Source organism: Sebastes umbrosus, chromosome 19 (genome assembly GCF_015220745.1).
Source record: "Sebastes umbrosus isolate fSebUmb1 chromosome 19, fSebUmb1.pri, whole genome shotgun sequence".
NCBI classification, from domain to species: domain Eukaryota; kingdom Metazoa; phylum Chordata; class Actinopteri; order Perciformes; family Sebastidae; genus Sebastes; species Sebastes umbrosus.
In genome coordinates this window covers 17,503,317-17,517,881 of record NC_051287.1, presented here as the reverse complement: position 1 = coordinate 17,517,881, position 14,565 = coordinate 17,503,317, and the positions used below count along the sequence as shown (strand labels likewise).

The window sequence follows — 14,565 nt, the reverse complement described above, 5'->3', positions numbered from 1 at the left end:
AACCGATTAATCGATTATCAAAATAGTTGCCGATTAATTTGATAGTTGAAAACAAATCGATTAATTGTTGCAGCTCTGGGGGAAGACAGTTGGATCCTCTGCTGATGTTGTTGATATTGTGTGTGTGTGTGTGTGTGTGTGTGTTCAGTGTGTCTGTTGTGCTGTTGTTCACTCTGTAGCCAGATGGTTTCTAGCCTTCTCCTCTTTCTCTCTCTGCTGTTTTAAAGGTAGACGAGTTTGGCCTAAAAAGAGCTGTCTCGCTCTGTAGCGACTTATGTAATAGTTGTGTGTGAGTTACATCAGCCTGGCTGCTGCTGGGCTGGGTTTTCCTGCTGGCAGCATACCATGCCTGGATTTTTTTTTGTTTCCCAACACTTGTGAACCAAAATAAATATGGACTTACATTTGAAATCCTCTAAAAGCTACTAATGGAAAAAAAAAAAAAAAAACATTACTTGAGTCAACCTCTAATCATTACCCTCTAGAGATAGAGTAACAAAAAAGCTGTTGTATCCTGAGGTGATGTCATATCCTGCAAGCGTTTGAAGGTGGAAGTAAAGTGTTGCAATAGCTGTGAGATATCTGTGAGAGAAGAGCTCTGTGTGAAATATCAAATGAATGATGAGTCATGCTCTTTTATGTCTAGTTTTTTGTCAGTTCAGCATCCAACAGTGAGTGTGAAAAGCTGAATAAGGGCCTTTTTTGACAGATTCAACCTGTTGCTTTTATAAGCAGCATCTGGGACCGATTTGCCTGTCGGTTTCCTCTAAACTATAAAAACAGCCAGAACAACAGCTGGAATTGTAGTTATTCTCTCGATCTACTTCAGAAACAGAAGAAATCCGGTCAAGTTGATGTAATATTTTCCCAATAAGCTCTTCTCAAATCTTTTCTTTGCCTTCTTTGGCCTGACCTTTGCGAGCCAGCAGCTGTGAGTTTGTCTGGAAACATTTAGTCAGTTGGAAAGGAGTTGGCAGCCACACCCTAAAAATCCCAAGAGCTCAACACTATCAAAAAAACAGATCCAATCTAATCTGTTTGGTAGCTGGATTGAAGGGAGGGAAGTATCTCAAGGATCTTTCCACCTAACATTTTTGTGTTCACCTGAGTACAAAGTTCGTCATCAGGAAAGCAGTGCAAGATAATAAACTTTTATATAGCTTCTCGGTGGGCGTCTCAAACATATTTTTAGCTCTGTAGACGGTAATGTCGCTCAGTCTGACAGTCCAACACTTGTAGTATTACAGCAACATTACAGCAGTCTTGTTGCTGCTATTGTTTTAGCATTAACTAAACAGAGCCAGCAGATGTGTTGCATGTGTTTGCATAAAGAAGAACTGATGTAATAATGTATTCTCACCAGTGGTAAATATAATGTACGATTTAATTTTAGAGTGACATATCGAGGTAAATATTCTACAGAATTGATGAGTACCGGTGTAAACAAATATTGTTTGCAACTACATGCGATCATTTAATCAGCGTTGTTTGGAAATTAACACTTCGCTTCTGTCCGACGTTGTTTTTTTTTACAGAGAACATTTGATTCGTCTTCAGCATGAGAACAAGATGTTGAAGCTTGCCCAGGAGGGATCAGACAATGAGAAGATCGCGCTGTTGCAGAGTCTACTGGAGGACGCCAACAGGAGGAAAAATGAGCTGGAGACGGAGAACAGGTCAGCAAAGAGCACGGAAACATGCAGCGAGAGCAAACACACTTGAGGCTGAATCCTTTATTGCATTTGCCTAGGAAAAACACTTACATTTTTTCTATTTCGTGCTCAATATCTTATCGAAATTGAATGAAAGTCTTTTGGTCTCTTCTTGTAGTTTTGAGTTGTGTTTCCCTGTGTTGGGAACGTGGATCCATCTCTCATTTCTTTCCCCCCACACAAAGATTTTCTTTGTCTTTACTGGAATTTCAGTCAATGACCTTTTTAGCCAGCAGCCCTGTCTCTCTGGTGTTTGCTCATTGCTGTCTATCTCGTTAAACTGGTCTTTTTCTTTATCTAGGTTGAACAATCAGCGCCTGATGGAGGAACAGGGTCAGGTAGAGGAGCTACAGAAGAACCTTCAAGAACAGGGTTCCAAAGCAGACGATGTAAGTAACGACGTGTTTGTTCTGCATCGTGGGGTGCACAAGTTGAAATGTTGCCAGCAACCACAGAGTCAAATTCCCCATCATACCACACACGACTGCAGTACACCGCTCCTCCTGAACGCTTTTGATATTTTATTTTGAAAAAGTAAATTGCGAATGTGAACACATTGTGTGTGTACGCTTGCCCCAGTGCATTTTGTTTCAACTAACTCTAACATTAACACTCATTCTAACACTCATCGTATCCACGATCACGTTTTTCTGTTTGTGTGTGCTCTTTTACATTGTTTCTATGTTGTAGCCGAAAGATAGCCTTCATAGTATCAGTGAATTAATTAATTAAATGTGAGATTAGACCAGTAACACAAATTTGTTCCAGTTCGTATTAACACTTGTGTTTCATTTCATCGCTTTCTTCTCTGTTCCTTGTCTCCTTCAAACCAGTTCCTACTAGGGGACAACTGGTATTTAGGATGGTTTGGAGCACCTCCCAAGAAGCTTTATATGTGAGAGAGAGAGAGAGAGAGCTTGCATGCATGCTAAACGCCATCTTTCTTCACAGCATAATTAACCCTGATTTAAAAATACTAAAATCATTCTTTTGCGGGTTGCCGGTTCCATTCCTTCAAGCCTGTGTAGATTTTGCATCCCATCACAAATGTTGTCCGTCTTGCTTTAACCAATCTGTCTTTTCACTCATGATTGAACACTTATTTTCAGTATTTTGACAACTCACTTTCAGTGTTTTATAGACGCAGTACAATTTATAAAAAAACAATTGCCTTAACACATTATCACAATTATAGAGGAATTGCTTATTTAAGTAGAAAAACTAGTATAATTTCAGTCAGGTTAAGGAGCTGGTGTGTCCAATGTCGGTTGCAAAGACGGGAAAGACACTTCCTCAACAGATTATCGCATGGATGATTCTTACCAATCAATTAAATACTTGTGCATTTTCTTTTCAAATAATGCTCCCACTCACAGACTATAGTAAGTATAACTTCCTGACAAGTTCCCTCTTTCAGACTCTGTTCTTTCAGGGTGTTAGTTTTTTTGATTTCCTGAAACAAATGTGTAACAACTCAGAACACATTTGCAGATTGTAAAAAAAATGCGATGTGTTAGTATATTTGTTTTAAGAGAATAAAACAAAAACTACAAAATGCAGTTTTTGCAAAAGAGAATTACAACTTCATGCATTTGTTCGATTGAGTTGTTGCACATGAGTACTTTTTTTCCTAGCTAGGTGTCGAGATTCTGCAGGTCTCTTTTTCCTTGTTAGAAACAGAGAAGCATCTTTTAATCACTCCTTTTGGCATCTTCTACGTGTAGATTTCTCCTCTCTGTAGAAACTCAACTTTCCCCCTTTCCTTGATGCTCTCTTCCTTTAGAGATTTTCTGCTCTCACATGATTCGGCTGCACACCACACGGATAGTGGTAAATCATAAAAAAAAAAACTCCTGTAATTGGAAATATTCTTTGTGATCATCCAGCCTTGGGAATCATGTTATCTCCCACTGAACGTTTTGCTTTGAGGTCTGCATTTCTTCTGTTTTGGGTTGCCTCATTTACAGTAATTCCAGATCTCTTACTGTGGTATAATACCACTATGATGACCTTTTTCCAAACATTGTCTGCTGAACACTTCCCTCTGTTGGATGAGAAGGGTAATGTTGTATTGTGGTGCCTTTTTAATTACAACCTTTTCACACTAAGTGAGAGAACTAGCATGGCACACAAATGTGGCTGCAGGTATAAAGATGAAGAAGACTACTGCAACTCCTGCATTTATCCAACAGAGTGTCTCTTTCTAGTCCTTTTTGAAGATTTAAATTGTATAGATTGTAATATAATGCTTTTATAAAACACATCCTTTATTTGTCTTTTTTTCAGTCTTCCATTCTGAAGAAGAAATATGAGGAGCACATGTAAGTTACTGTCTTACAAACCCAAACATATGTTTTGCTGTGGCAAGATGACACGAAACTTGATTCGAATAGGATGCTTAATATGAAGTATTAGACGACACCCGGCCTAAAAAAAACCCATTTTTGACTCCTAATCAGGGAGAAACTACGAGAGCTGAACAATGAGTTACTGAAGAAGAATGCCTTCATCGACGAAATGGAGCCTAAATACACCACCAGCTGTGAGTTTGAATTCTGAATGTGTGACGCTTGTTGACCTCCATCCTCTCTTACCATCTATTCTGATCATTTTTTTTTTAAATTTGAAATGATTTAATGTATTATGTTGTGGTGCAGACATATAGAGACATAAAAAGCATAGCAAAGGACAAATAAACTTAGCAAAAACAAAATGCTGTTGTTGCCTCTCAGCCCAACGAGTGGAGGACCTGGAAGAGGCCTTGAAGAAGAAAGATGAAGACATGAAACTGATGGAGGAGAGATATAAGAAATACCTGGAAAAAGCCAAGAGCGTGAGTATATTTTTTATTACCAACATCTATCTTTAGTAACAAGCGATGGTCGCTGTAGGTGTGGGTCAACAAGAAAACGTATGCGATGTGATTGAATGTGTCTTCTCCAGGTGATCCGGACCTTGGACCCCAAGCAGAACCAGGGTTCAGGTCCAGAGGTCCAGGCCCTGAAGAACCAGCTGCAGGAGAAGGACAGGATGTTGCACTCATTGGAGGTAATCGAGGGTTAGAAGAGTTGGATGGTCTGGAAAGGAAAGGGGTGGACCAGGCAGAGGAAGCCTGGGAAATACAATGGAAATAATTGGACAACACTGTATTGTAGCTTAAAAAATCAGTTTCACTACTTCATTTTTTGTGTCTTTTTTGTTTCCTCCAAACAGAAAGAGATGGACAAAACAAAAAGCCAGAGAGATTACGAGGAGAAACTGATTGTGTCAGCCTGGTACAACATGGTAAGAAAGACCTTTACGGCCTGAAACTGTTGATGTAGCTATTTTAAATGTGGCACACACTAATATTCAGCTGAGATTTGTTACCAGGAAGAGTGATAATTCCCAAGTCATAATACACAAAAGTCCATAATATCATAGTAATATGGAACTGCAACGATTAGTCCATTAATCATAATCTAATAATTAGTCAATCAAAACTAAATTTATTGGCTAAAATTGATTATTTTGAGGGTGAATAGGGTAAACAAATGTAACTAATAGATATCACCATGACAACTTCTCCAGTTGATTACTTACATTAACACAGTTTTCTGAAAATGGAAGTTTAAAAATGCAAATTAGACATAATCTAATCAAATATGTGTTAATATGCTGCATACATTTCCAGAACAGAAATCTGAACATTGGATGAAGCCAAGTTCAAAATTATTGTTTCATTTGGTTGACATATTACTCTAATATGTCATGGGAGGGAATTATAGATATCTCTTTTTATCACTCCATAAATCAGAAAATACTGTCAACAGCCATACAACAAAACATTTGCACCATGTTTTTAGGAATAAAATGTTCTATAAATCAGGCTATGAATGATATATGAACAAACCCCTCTGTAAAAACCTTCAGAATATAGATAGGAATGGATGTAAATGCGGATTTCGGGCTCAAGAGTATGAAGAAAAACCTCATTTTGAGAAAACAGCCTTTAAAGATATGGATTGTAAGATTCCATACATTTTGATGACACTACAGGTGAATAGGTTAAACAATTTGAACTAATAGATATCACCATGAAACTCTTCCAGTTGATTTGAAATTTTTATGTATATATGCAAATGAGGCATTATCTAATCTTAACTTTTGGTGAATTTAGGAGAAATCTACAGATGCAAATAGACAAAGTAGTAAAATAAACATCTAAATATGTATTTTTGATGTTTTCTTTCCATTATTCTGAAAGAAGACATATTATGGAAGCAAAATAGCCCAAAATCTCAAATTTGATCAGTGCATGAAAAACAACGTTTGGCTTGGGTGTCTCCCCTAAAGCCCTTTTTAATGCAAAAATGCCAAATGTGATGGTTCCAGCTTCTCAAAAATTCCCCACTTTTCTGAGTCTTGCATTACAGTGAACTGAGTATCTTGAGGTTTGGGACTCTTGGTCAGACAAAAAAAAGACATTTATTGATGTCTCATTGTGCTCTAAGATACAGAGATGGGCATTTTTCACTGTTTTATTTACAAAATGATGACTTGATAATGAAAATAATCATTTAATTTCAGCCCTAAAGTAATGCATAGCTGACCCAAAGACAGTTATTTGCAGTCGCCAGCAGTAAAACATTAAATCCTAACCTAAGGCACTGAAAAACATACACTTACCTACATATTAATTGCAAAAATAATTGTCCAGAAAACAATTGTGCTCACTTCCTAATTTGATAGACATTATAGAATCTATACAACATCATACTTTCTTTGTTACACATGACATTCTGCATGTTTTTATGTGTGAATTTGAATACTTCTGATATTTTTGCATTACCTAGGATTGCATGTAATATAAGAAATCATCATTCTTAACTCATGCAGGAAGCTGTTTTAACCACTAGAGGGCAGCGTATGCTTTTCTATAAGCTTAAAAAACAATGTTTGCTCTGTTACACATTTGATCAATAGCTGGTGTTAATGTTCATGAGTTGTTAAATTGGTGCTAATATCGTGTTTGAGGTTGTGTTTGCTTTCTCATGCATCAGGATTAGTTGCACTGATGGTAGCTGATTCTCTTACTGACTGTGTGTTGTTCTGGCTCATATTGAGTCTCTATCTACTCACCGCCTGGTTATACGTATAGTGACCATTAAGAACATTGTACTGTATCTTTTTTACAGGGTATGTCTCTGCAGAAGAAGGCGGCTGAAGACAGACTCGCCAACACCGGCTCCGGTCAGTCCTTCCTGGCCCGGCAGAGACAAGCCACCAGCACGCGCCGCTCCTATCCGGGCCACGTCCAGCCAGCTACCGCAAGGTAGATGGTAGCAGCAGGGCAGAAAATAAAACAAATACTGCGACAAACTACCTTACAAAATCCCCTGAACTTAACATACAAGTAGATGTGCCTTTTTTTAAAAGGCATTTTCCATTCATTTCTAATGGACGTTCTTGTTTTCCTGCATTCTGCCTATTGATTTTCTTTTTTTTTTTTGTTCTTCTTGATCAGATCCATGAGGTAGAGATGCCAGGCAAGGCTGCCCAAAATCTCGCACCACTTTTTTTTTTTTTTTTTCCCTGACTAAGCATATTTTACCCTGAATTCCTGTGATGCCAGGCTCTTACCCTTTTAACACCCCCAGCATATTTAGTAGGGTCTGACTAATCGCTTCCTCCCTCTCAACCCACTGACCTTCCCCAACCTGTGGCCAACTTTTGTCAACCAGGTTCATTTGGACCCCAAAAGCTGAGAAGAAATCTCATCTTCTTCATTCATCATCTTTTGTTGTCTAGAGGAACCGCTCTGCCTGTTCATGCAGTATCTACGCACATCTCTACCTGTCATAGCGTTTGAGGATCATCTTGTTTCTCAACTGGAGCTGACAGATTTTCTGTCCTCACGATGTAGCTTTCAGCAGCGATTTTCATTTTACACGTGTCAATGTTTGAATTTCAAATGGGGAGATCTTCTGTCGTGTCATCGTGTTTTGAATTTTTTGAATTTAGATGCAATATTGAGCAACAAATACATTGAGGCATAGGAAGATGTATAGTCATCACATGGAAATGTTTGCTTAGCTAAATGATCTCTAATAGGACTTACATGGTTTGGGACTGCAATAATTGCGAATGGTCATTTCCCCGGTGATCAATCCACAGCTGGGTTGTGTGCGGGAAAAGATCAATGTGCTTCGTAACTGTGTAGACTGGTTTTCATTATCTTTCTTAAGTAAGCACCATCGAGCATACTGGGAAAGGGCGTCAGTTCACACGGTTTTAGCTTTACCAGCATTTACCAGGTTGTCTCAGACAACACCTTATGTGCCATAGTGTTCAATTTAAATCTATGTACCACAGTATTTGGTCCATATTATCCTTGCAACACTGCAGGCGTCCCTCCTCACATGACAGAAAGATGCGTTGAAGTCGTGTCAGAGCTAGTCGTGAGAATCAATTGATTGCTATCATAGTGAAAAGGTCGTTCAAGGTGCGTTAATGGGTGTTTTGTATTGCCCCATGTCACTTTAAGTAGGAATCTTGGATAGGAATGCTTGTTGTAGCTGTCCCTTTCTTTAACCCATTTGTTGTTCCGCTCGTTTTACATTGTCACTTTGTTTAAGGCACATCATGAATGCTCTCTTATTAAAGGTATAATATGCAGCATTTTCCTAAAACAAAATCAATGTATAGACTGATACAAAAATAATCCCTCTCAATCATCACTTATGCCGCACTAGAAGTGTGTGGTGGTGTCTGTTTCTGCAGAGACCCTGCAGGGTGTATGGCTGCACTTTTCGCCGAAGGCGAGGTGGCTATACAGAAATTCACAATATCCAAATACTACGTGTGCTTGAACTGCCACTATAAACATCCATATGTCCTCACGTAGCCTTCACAAGATAACTATTGACCGAGTCATAGGAATAATGCTCATCTTGGCTTATTGTTGTCTGCTGCCATTTTTGTGTCTTTATGACAAAGTACGTATGGTAATATGGCCAGAATCCGGTGCATTGAGAAAGTATAGAAAAAGAAAAAGTGTGCGTTCCTGTCCTCCACGAGCCAATCGAAACAGTGTCGTGCTTGTAGCGTGACAGGAACGTCCCCTCCGCGAATGCAATCAGAACCCGTCTCGATTCCCTGCTTTGCTCTCACTAACGCCGCTCCCTCTCTTCATTCACTCTATAGCGCGCTCGACCACAGCCGCTCTCTCTTTCTGAGCCGAGGATGAGGAAAAGCCAACTTTGAATGCGGTGTGTTTTACAAACAGCAACCGACAACTGTTTGCATATTATACCTTTAACATGATGGACCTTTAGAAGCTTTGGAATTAACCCTGTTCGTTTGCCGTGTTATGTGTTTAGATCAAGGCCAGAATCTCAGGCTAAACAAACCCTGCCGTCTGACTGTTGTCTCTCTCTTTCTCTCTCTCCTCCCTCAACAGCAATGTCACTGCATGACTGGCGCACCAATGAACTGGCCAGGCCTCGTGCGGCCCGGCCCGTCTTTGGCTTATACGCTGGCCCCCCGGGCAGGGCTGGGCTGGGCTGGGCTGGGCTAGGCTAGGCTGGGCTAGGCTGAGGCACACGATGCATGAACTACCTGTCTGCCTACTGTTTGCATGACTCTGTGCGAATAACCAGCACACCGGCAGCAGCAGCATGAGCACTAACAACCCCTCTGCAGTATCATGCATCATTGTAACCTTCCAGACAAGCCTTGAGGAGGCCAGAAATTAAAACTCCTTTCCACCCTTTCAGCTCCTCGCTCCTAATGTTCTCTTGCTCTCTGTTACCCTTTCTCCATTCTCTTCTCCTCTCCTCTCCTCCCTCTTCATGGACATGCCTGCTTATGCTTCCACATCGCATCAAGTCTGTTACAATTTATGTTACAAACACCAAGGACAGGGGCAGAATATCGCAGCATAGTCTAGTCAATCAAACAGTTGATGTATTACTTTTCTGTCGTGTGTTACTCAACGTCGGCCGGCTGCTTCAGGATACCTCAATGACGTATTTCCACATATCTGTTTTTATTTACACGGTCGGAGGAGAGTCGGCGTGAGAGGAATATTTGAGAGGTGTAGCCTGCAAATCAGCCTGCATAACAAAAAAAAAAGTATCTCCCCTTTAAACTTCTAAGTGTGTATCTCCTGCAATGGTTCTGCGTCCTCAACATATTGCATCTTAGAAGTGGTTTTTACCTCAAGTATTAGTGAGTACAACAAGGAGAGCTTACGGGGCATTACTGTGTTGCCCTGTAGGACAGTTGGACAGTTTTCAGTAGGAGCATAGGATGGCAAAATAAGTGTTTTTTAAAACGAATAACATTGTTACAGATATGCTTTTATGCAGGACAAAAGCCCCCATTAAGCCTACTTGCAATTTTTCTTTATATGAAAATGTAATGTCAGTGGCTTGATTGTAGTTGACTACTATTTGTCTAAGTAGCAAATAACCTGTGTTCTAATTTAGCCAAAAGCAAGACGGAGCATTTTTGTCACACATTTAATACATTTTATCATAAATCACGAATACCGATATGATAAAATTATATAAATAATAAAATATTTTAAAAATAAGGATGTGAAGCTGTACATTAGCTCACACAGGCTAATGTGCAGTGCATTCATTTTGTTGGCTTGAAAGGGCTAACTGTTTTAAAAGAACGTAGAAAGGGAAAGCATTGCAACAAAGTCAAAGGATCCTATTGATCGCATATCAAACCCTTATTTAGGTCATAGTAACCCTGCGTTACTTTTTACAGTGTTTCATTAATGCAACAGTTTTTGGCATCAACGGAAGAAGTTGACTGCTTACATGTGCAGTGTTAACAGAATGAGTTATACAAGACACACATTATGGTATCAGTAATAGGGAAACTTCACTTTGTGTTGCTGTAAGTCATATTGTTTGTTGTGTGTAGCTTTCTTTTTAAATAAATGTGTTATTTAAATTTTATTTCCAGAGCATATTAAAAGTATGTTGGCAAACATGGTGAGAAAATAAACACCTGAACCTAAGGATATTTGCATATTATTGGCATAAGTGCATACATTTTTCAAATGAGAGAGATGGTCAAATCCTCCAATTTTAGTGCCTTTGTTTAACATTTTACATTTGAAAAAAAAACAAGAATGGCTGGTCTTTTTAGGAGTAAAGGCAGCGAGGCATGCCACCTTTTAAAGACCAGTTTTATTTGAAAAGAAAAAAGTCTTGACAAAAATCTTCAACTAAAGTAGGCTTAATGAGGGCTTTTCTTCTCTGTATTTTAACCTATTTTACTCATAAATGTTATATTGTGTAACCTTGGTTTAATTCATGCCGTGCATTTTTATCTTACTGGCTTATTTATTCTTTTGCCGCTTGTACAGCAGTGTTGTTACATTTTGTTTTTATATATCAGTAGTATTATTATATCACCACTTATACCGTTACAGCGGATGTGAAGTTTCCATACGACATCGAGATACTGTTAAATACTCGTCTTATGCAACAAACGGAGGAGATGGGGTTTGAAAATAGTGTAGTGTTTGTCTCCAGCTAATGAAAATGACAACAGTGTCATCTGAGATCAGTGTAAAAATGGAGAAAACGGTGCAAAGGATCCATTTACCTCCAGTCTTTTTCAGGAAGAGGAGTTTCTTAGAAAACCGTGTCATGTTTGAAACTGAATGTTTTTCTCATTAACAAAAAAAAAAAAAAGCACATTTTTACACTTTTAATTCACTAAATTGTTGGTGAATTTACTGTGACCCTACAAAATGATCATATTTTTCAGTGTTTTAGCGACAGCAGCATAGAAAAGGCTCATGAACTGATGGTGATGCATGTGTCATTGCATTAAAAATGAAGTTAGCGCAGATATTTGGTTAACTTATCTCAATCAAATTACATTCTACATTTGAGGCATCAAATAAATACATTTTCCAGAAGTGAGCGGTGAAATAACATTCGCAGTATTTATTCAGTTGCAAAGTAATGATGATGTTTTGTCCAGTTATCTGTCCAAAAATGTGTTTTGTAAACCACTCGCCATTAACATCCAGCTGTAAGTTATATTACACAGAACTCTTTTAACCGTCCATCCCCGGGAGTCATTGATCCGGTAAGAAATCTGTATATAATGGAACACATCCACATTGTGATTGACCTGTTTAAATTTACATCAGGGATGTTGGGGAAAACCATTTTTGTTATTTTATATCTCCCTATGAGAAGACATTATGTTGTCCCCTTTTACCCCCCCATCGAGTCAGCCACTGTATTTTGTTGCGTATACGTGTCTGTGTATATACTTAATATTTCTGGCAAATAATGAGATACTGGGGGAAAGATTTCCACAGTAGTATCACCAGAGAAACTGGCTTCAGAAGTCAGCAAGTTTGCATCATTTTCAGACCTTATTAATGCCAATTTCCTCTCAATAAAAAAGAAAAGGTGTTGAGTTTTAACCCCTGAATCTTTCCCTAATATTTGTGTTTGAGTACAAATCCCTGAATGCAGTACAAAACCCGGTCATAATGTGGTGCATTACATTCATGCCTGAGCTAAAATGAGTACCCAGTGTTACTTAACTGCTAATTTCACAGTCAAAAGTGTTATTAGAGAGGTGGAACACAACAAACACCACGAGGCTGTCAAACAGGTCAGAATCTTCTCTTTCACTACGCGTGTGCAGTGTTTGCTGTATTTTTTTACTCATTGGGAAAACTTTTCTTTACATATTGAAGTAGCAAATAACCTTCCATTTGCCAAGTTTTATATTGCTTGTATACAAACACACTATGTACATACTAAATGTGACAGTGGTAGAGGAGGGGTGTGTGGCCATTTGGAGAATGAGAAAAATAAAACTCATGTCAAGTTAGATGGATTTCATATTAGCATTTGTCCGACGAGGACCTATCGATGAAAAATGTGCTTCCTACACTGCAAAACTTGGAAATTACATTGTAAATAAAGCTTGTATAAAACAGGCTGCTCGTCTATTTTTCTCCTTTTTTGGCATCTATTTTATAGGTTCTTTATTTCAGGTGGACACATATGGACTAAAGTCGGATTGTGGGCATAAATGAATCCATGACCTCAAATACCATTGTTTGCGAACAAAATTGATTGATATTTTTTATAATAACAATGTATTAAATGACAATGTGAAAATGTTAAAGGGGACGCTTGTAGTGATGAACCTACAGAGAATCAGCACCTGAAACTGCAGCTCTCATCGGCTTTAGCTGACCGGCCCGAAGCCCAAATTTGTGCTTCTCATGTACTGTATTAGCATACATTCGAGTCATCTAGACATCTGGAAGAAAAGAAATATTCCATCCGCTGAATGATTGAAGAAAAAATAAATAATAATAATAATAATAATAATTTTAACCCGTACATAATGGTGAATTTAGCAGCTAAAAACGCAGATATATCCCCCAATAGTTGGTAGAGACCAAAAACAGAGCTAAAAGAGAGTGAATACTGGACTTAAGATTCTTCGGGTGGCCAGAAACACGACTCCAAATGAATGATAATGTTTACCCCTATCTGCTGGATGTGCAAATGAGCAACTGTTCGCTAACATGTTCACCTTGTCCGTAACATGGTTATGTTGTACACTTCTTTCCGCTGCCCCCAAGTGGCCAAAAAAATAATTTAACGCAGGTGTATCGTGTCACTGACTCAAATCCAGTTCCCATGGCCTAGTGGTGGAGATCCAGCCACACATCCAGGAAGGGATCAGGACAAAAACCTCAGGGGCGGGTCAGTATGTCACGCACACACACGCAAGCACACACACAATCCTTAGGTTGTAAATAACACACAAAAAGCAAAAACAGTCAGGCCTGTAGTGAATTTGGATACTTTATGTCTGTTTATATCATGTTTATTTTGTTTATAGCTTATATTGTATATTGGTAGAATTTACATTTTTTTTTAAATTTTTATTCTTATTTTATTCTAACGTTTTTATCTATTCTTTTGTTATAATACGGCTTATTTGCACCAACAAAACCAAAGCAAATTCCTAGTGTATACCTCTTACACCTGGCAATAAACACTATTCTGATTCTAATTCTTCAGCTAAGCACCTCCGAGCAGTGCGTCTTTTATTTCATTAGATCATTAGACAGATGAGACACTATCCAAGTCGGGCATCCTCTTATTTATAATGCAGAATTAAGCTTAGCTTTTAAGTTACAGTATACAGTAAATGCCAAGGAAACAGGTTTTCCCTAATAATAGCTTGCCTTACCCACCATACCATCTTTGGTCTTAGTGCGATAACAGCTCTCGTTTTGAGCTATGCATCATGGTGAATCTTGATTTCCAGTATCTGTACCTCTCTTATGAATTGAATCTGCACACACAAACACATCCCTGCCTGGGAAATGAAGCCCGGACGCCCCTCGAGGCTGCGGACACAGGAACTTCCCTGTATCAGTGTCCCATTCTTCATTTTTCTCTCTCCAACCCTTAGCCTCTGGGTGCTTCCTCCTGACAGTTCACAGGCAGACGTCCAGAGTCAATATAAATACACCTCTCTGGTTTCTCACTCACTTCCATCATGATGGCTCTGACTGCTGAAAGGAGGGGATGTGATGGTTACAGACCGATGCGTTGATATCCATACCTGGGTCAAGTCATGTGTGCTGATGATGAATTTCATCCCAGTTAGGTCCCAAAAACAAATGACAAAGTTTAGTTATCACTAATATTGTCCACTGTTTATTATGACTGTCTGCGATGTTGTCTGCACATCAGTGTGATATTTTTAAAAAGACCGTTCTCCGGATGACAATTAGTAATTGAACATCTGTTTATCCAGCTGCAGGACTTTGAGAGATGCTTGGATTAAG

General features: G+C 38.8%; 1 protein-coding gene across 7 annotated transcripts in view; it reads left to right on the top strand.

Moving 5' to 3' along the window:
• hook3 (hook microtubule-tethering protein 3) overlaps positions 1 to 14,565 on the top strand; it is a 45,386-nt gene that overhangs the window by 15,367 nt on the left and 15,454 nt on the right. For 2 of the 7 annotated variants that reach the window (XM_037752396.1, XM_037752399.1), the window contains 10 exons: positions 1,536 to 1,676; positions 2,014 to 2,101; positions 3,089 to 3,094; positions 3,999 to 4,033; positions 4,172 to 4,254; positions 4,445 to 4,545; positions 4,656 to 4,760; positions 4,926 to 4,997; positions 6,890 to 7,026; positions 9,154 to 12,688. In XM_037752396.1, coding sequence (XP_037608324.1) covers positions 1,536 to 1,676; positions 2,014 to 2,101; positions 3,089 to 3,094; positions 3,999 to 4,033; positions 4,172 to 4,254; positions 4,445 to 4,545; positions 4,656 to 4,760; positions 4,926 to 4,997; positions 6,890 to 7,026; positions 9,154 to 9,169 — 784 coding nt within the window. In that variant the 3' untranslated portion in view covers positions 9,170 to 12,688. Of the gene's footprint in view, positions 1 to 1,535; positions 1,677 to 2,013; positions 2,102 to 3,088; positions 3,095 to 3,998; positions 4,034 to 4,171; positions 4,255 to 4,444; positions 4,546 to 4,655; positions 4,761 to 4,925; positions 4,998 to 6,889; positions 12,689 to 14,565 lie in introns of those variants that run through there. The other 5 variants (XM_037752398.1, XM_037752400.1, XR_005204368.1 and 2 more) reach the window with 4 other exon arrangements.